At 41.8% G+C, this 4406-nt stretch overlaps 1 protein-coding gene across 1 annotated transcript in view; it reads left to right on the plus strand.

Moving 5' to 3' along the window:
* Positions 1–2251: 2251 nt before the first annotated feature.
* The window catches only part of LOC104621114, a gene marked incomplete at both ends in the record, with an annotated part of 20224 nt that continues 18069 nt past the window's right edge, over positions 2252–4406 (plus strand). Inside the window, one exon of the mRNA XM_010287514.1 lies at positions 2252–2372. Within this exon, the coding sequence (XP_010285816.1) occupies positions 2252–2372 (121 nt within the window). The remainder of the gene's footprint in view (positions 2373–4406) is intronic.

Raw genomic sequence — 4406 nt, forward strand, 5'->3', positions numbered from 1 at the left:
GGCACCACCTCCACGCGCGTGTATGTCCACAGGCGTTTCTATCTGGTGTTTTGGTGTTTGTGTTGTTTGTTTTTGGGTTTTTTTCCTCCTGTTCCGCTCGTGGGTTTTATTCTGTTTGACGGAACAAGGGGAGAAAATTCCGCCTTCTTTGCCCAAGGCGGGGCGGGAGGGTGAGGCCGACCTGGGGCGTGGTGCGGGGTCGGAGGGTGAGGCCGACCTGGGGCGTGGTGCGAGGCCTTCCTGGCCGCCCCCAGCCTCTGGCAGCAGCAGCGTGAAAGGGAAAGGCCTTGTGGTGCCTCCCACCTGTCAGCTGTCTCCAAAGAAATAAAATGAATAGGTTACTTGTATTTGTTTGAATTTTATTTGAGAGGACAGTGGCAAGGCAGTTTGCTACCAGGTGTCTCATTAGTCAGTAATTATGGCGATTGTTGCTATCCCCTCACCTCTGGACCCCATTGTTTGTGACAGCTGCTGTCCTGCGTGGAAGCTTTTGGTGGGACAGGGATGGCAAACAGGTCTTGTGCTGTTCCACACAGCACCCCCTCTACACCCCCTCAGTTTTCCACATTGCTGCTGGTAAGAATAAAGGATGCCCTTTGTGCCGTTTGGGGTTGCTGTAAGCTGTCACAAGTGTGTTTTATAGAGGCTGATTTTAATTTTGCCACCCAGGAGAGTAATAGTCCCAAGGAAATGAAGCGTCTTTCTGCTATTGTTATATATCCGAAGGAAAAATCCTGGCACATAATTGGCTAAAAAATAGTAGTGTGATGAGTCAATAAATTTCTATTGTGTAGCTTTCTCTGGGTGAACAATGCTATGTTCTGGGGTAGTGTTAAACAATTAGTTCACATATCATACAAATAAGCACATCCTAGATGGATACATGTGGGGGTAGCAGAAATTATTCATCTCTGGCCAATCAGACAGCAGTTTTTATTTATTTCAGTGTTTAACAGAATACCTCTCTGGGCTCTGGGAGACCTTGTGAGCAATTGAAAATACAATAACTTCAGAGGGAAAGCCAGCAGTTTTTCCTCACTCTCAATCCAGAATAATAATATATGACAAAATATCCTGTTCCCACAACTATTAGCCTTTCTATCCCCAAGTGTGTAAATAGCTGTGCAGGATTGACAGACCTCTTCGCAGGGTATGTCCCGCCATGGGGCTCCCTGCCCTCTTTCTCTAGTGGAAGAGTTTTTGGCATTAACATTTCCACCAGTACAAGGCAGAGAGAGAGATGAGTCCTTCCCTGGGTCCAGAACCTTAGTTTGTGTAAATGCAGCTGGCTGTATTGAGAAAACAGATTGAAAATCAGCCATACTGTTCCTTCTGAATTTCAAGCATCAGCTCCCTCCATAGTGCAAATTAAAGTGAAAATATTGTATTTTCAACTATATGAGCTAAAAACATTTACAAGGAATGTACCTTCATCTTTGAATGGTACTCACCATTTCACTCGAGTTGTTTGGAATAGTTTTGCGTAGATTCCTGCAGTTATTTTTATTGTTTTGTGTTACAATAGTGCCTAGATATCTGAACTGTTTTGCTAGATGCTGTTCAAACATGTCCTAAAGGACAGTCCCTTCCCAGAAGGTTTACAAGCTAGTTCCTTACCCTGAGAATAGAATTTAATTCCTGGGTTTCATTTCTTGGTACATTTGAGTTCTTGTATCTGAAGAAAACTTAGTTTTTCTCTGTTCTCATTTGATCCCAATTACCGCCTAATTAGAAGTTAATGTTTTTTGAAGGGGGACTACCAAGAGAGTTTTCAAGCAACTTGAAGCATGCAGGATTCTGTGAACTAAGTCTCTACAGATGGTGCCTGCCTACAGACCCGGCTAGATCTCTCTAAGGCATTAAGGAAAAGTTTAATATTTTTCATTTTGTGCAGAGAGATTAGTGGTCCCCAGCTGTGCCTGAGACCATCCATTCTTCACAGCTGGTCATTCTTATTAATCCCCAGGAAATGGCCTATGTTCTAATTTGTTGATTTTTAAATACAAACTGAGCAAAATCCATTCAAACATGGTAGTGTAAAAATTGAAATCATAATTTGTGATGGATCACATTTGTGAAGAGGTAACTTCTGTGGGGATAAACAAATTATACTCTAGGTTCACCTCTGGTGTTTATTTTGAAGTGTCACAGTAAATGTAATGGGAGAACATAAGCATCCCAGACACCCTTTTTAATGAACTCAAATGCGTTTTTAGTCTGACTGTTGTTTTTTGTCTTCATGTGGGAAAAGAGATGTCAGCACAGAAAAACACCGGCCCATTATGACAATTGGGATTAACAGGCCAGAAGCTAGCAATGCCGCAAACCAGGAAACAGCTGCTTTATTTTTACTGATGTTCAATACATTTGAAGTGGATCACTCTAGCTGTGTTTCCTGAAAAAGGTGAAGTTTCTTAGGACTATCAACCCTGACAGTGAATGGTCAGCAGATTACGACAGTGGGAGCTCGTTATGGGTCTTGTGTGCTTTCTAGCCAGATAAGTCTGGGTGAAAGCCTGTTCCAGTCTCTCTGTTCCTCAGGTGCATGTTCTCCAGTTGTAGGGACTGTGCCTGGCCATCTTTGTTGTGATGCAGGTCCCCTTAGTCTGCATGCCCGAGGCCTTAAAGCAGGCACTAAACTTCTCCTAGTTCCCTCCCAACTGGTGGTTGGCTTTTTCCAGACTTGAGCACTCTAATTTATCAGGCTGCTGGTCAAGAACGAATCACAGCTAAAGTAGAAAGTGCATGCTTTGCAAAAGAACTTCCTTAAAAGCGCAGGTTTTTTTCATAAGCCACATAAGACAGTTACAGACAAAACAGCGTAAGCAGCAGGGGAATATAAACTCCCAGCCCTGACCTTAATGCTCCAGAGGTTTCTGAGGGCTTTGGTCACCGCACTTGAGAAAAATATGCAGAGCTGTTCTTGTTCCTGCTTCTCCAACTGCAGTATTTCTTTCAAGCCCCAGACCAGCTCTCTTCCTTAGGTTGCATTTGTGTTTAAAAGTTCATTTGTGAATACTCTCCTTTTTCTGGCTTTTTGCTGGGGAGTTTTTACTGTACCAGCTCTTCCTTAGGGATAGCTAGGCAGAGAGTTGGGTTCTAGCTGTGCTGAATTCCTTTCTTCCATTGTGGTAGAGCCACATTCTGTTGGCACTTGCCAACAATGCTTCCAGTTTACTTTGCCAGATTGAAAGAAGCAGCTATATGACCAGCGTTAGCTGTCAAGGGGATGCTTTAACACACAGTGATTCTTGTAATTGTAAATGATATTTCACCAGAAAAGAAAAACAAAATAATTCTTCTCTAAACAGTGTGAGATTATTTTCTTCTTTTTTTTTTTTCCCACTTGCCAAAGCAAGATTGAAATCTGGACTTCTCAGTATAAAAAAACCCTCTGTCCTGATCTCTCCATCATTAAAGATGCTAAAATGTATGGGCACTAGGAAATAAAAAGGCCTGACTGAGTTTATTTTACACCTTTGCTGTCTCTTTGCCGTTCTTAAAACATGATTACATAAATGAATAATGAAATATTATTTGCATCTCTGTACATTACATAAATGAGTAATAAAATATGATTTGCATCTGTTTGAGGCAAAAAGTTCTTAATCCTCTATATGTTTCAACAAGTGAATGAAAATGGTCATGTGAAAAGCTTAGGTTATGAAATACTCAACATTTTTCTTAGAAGTCCACTTGTGTACTGAAATTAAAATTGAAGCTAGGTGAAACATTTAAAAACACCAGAGTGATTTTCTTTGGTATTTGCTTGTAAAATGCATCTTTGATTTGTTTTGAGCTAGTGAGTCTTATTTTTGTTCTCTTTAAAGATGTAGAGCAGCATGTTAATAAGAAAATTCGGTATCTGAACCTCATCCATTGTAGAACAGTGCAGCTTCCTTTGTTTCTTCCCACAAAGAGTCTAGCCTGGTAATTATTTTAATTACAGTGATTGGGGTACTCTGCGACTTCTGAGAATGTTTATTGTCCTTGCATGGAGGCATAGCTTATACAGAAAACTCAGGTGATGTATTTCATTCCATGCTAGCACATCTATGAGGATGAAACATAGGACGCATCTCAACTAGCAGATTAGTTTGGAGCAGGGGTGTATTTCTGAAGCCTAGCTCCTGGACTTCCTCTCATCCTGTGTTTTCTTTCATGCCTCAAGTATACAAGCTGGGTTGCTTCCACATGACACTGAACTGGAAGATGCACTCCAGTGGCTACGCTGCAACCACTCCAGTGTTCTGTCCATGGGACCAGGCCAGAACTAAAGGGAAGTAAAACCCCCTTGAAATGTGTGTAGCATAGACATTGGGTCCTTAGCACCAATGTTGGGCTGCTCTACTTGTTAGTGTAGTCATAGCCAGAGGCATGCGAATATGAAACCCAAAGTAGGGAAA

The sequence above is a fragment of the Phaethon lepturus genome, unplaced genomic scaffold, assembly GCF_000687285.1.
Source record: "Phaethon lepturus isolate BGI_N335 unplaced genomic scaffold, ASM68728v1 scaffold47395, whole genome shotgun sequence".
Taxonomy (NCBI): Eukaryota; Metazoa; Chordata; class Aves; order Phaethontiformes; family Phaethontidae; genus Phaethon; species Phaethon lepturus.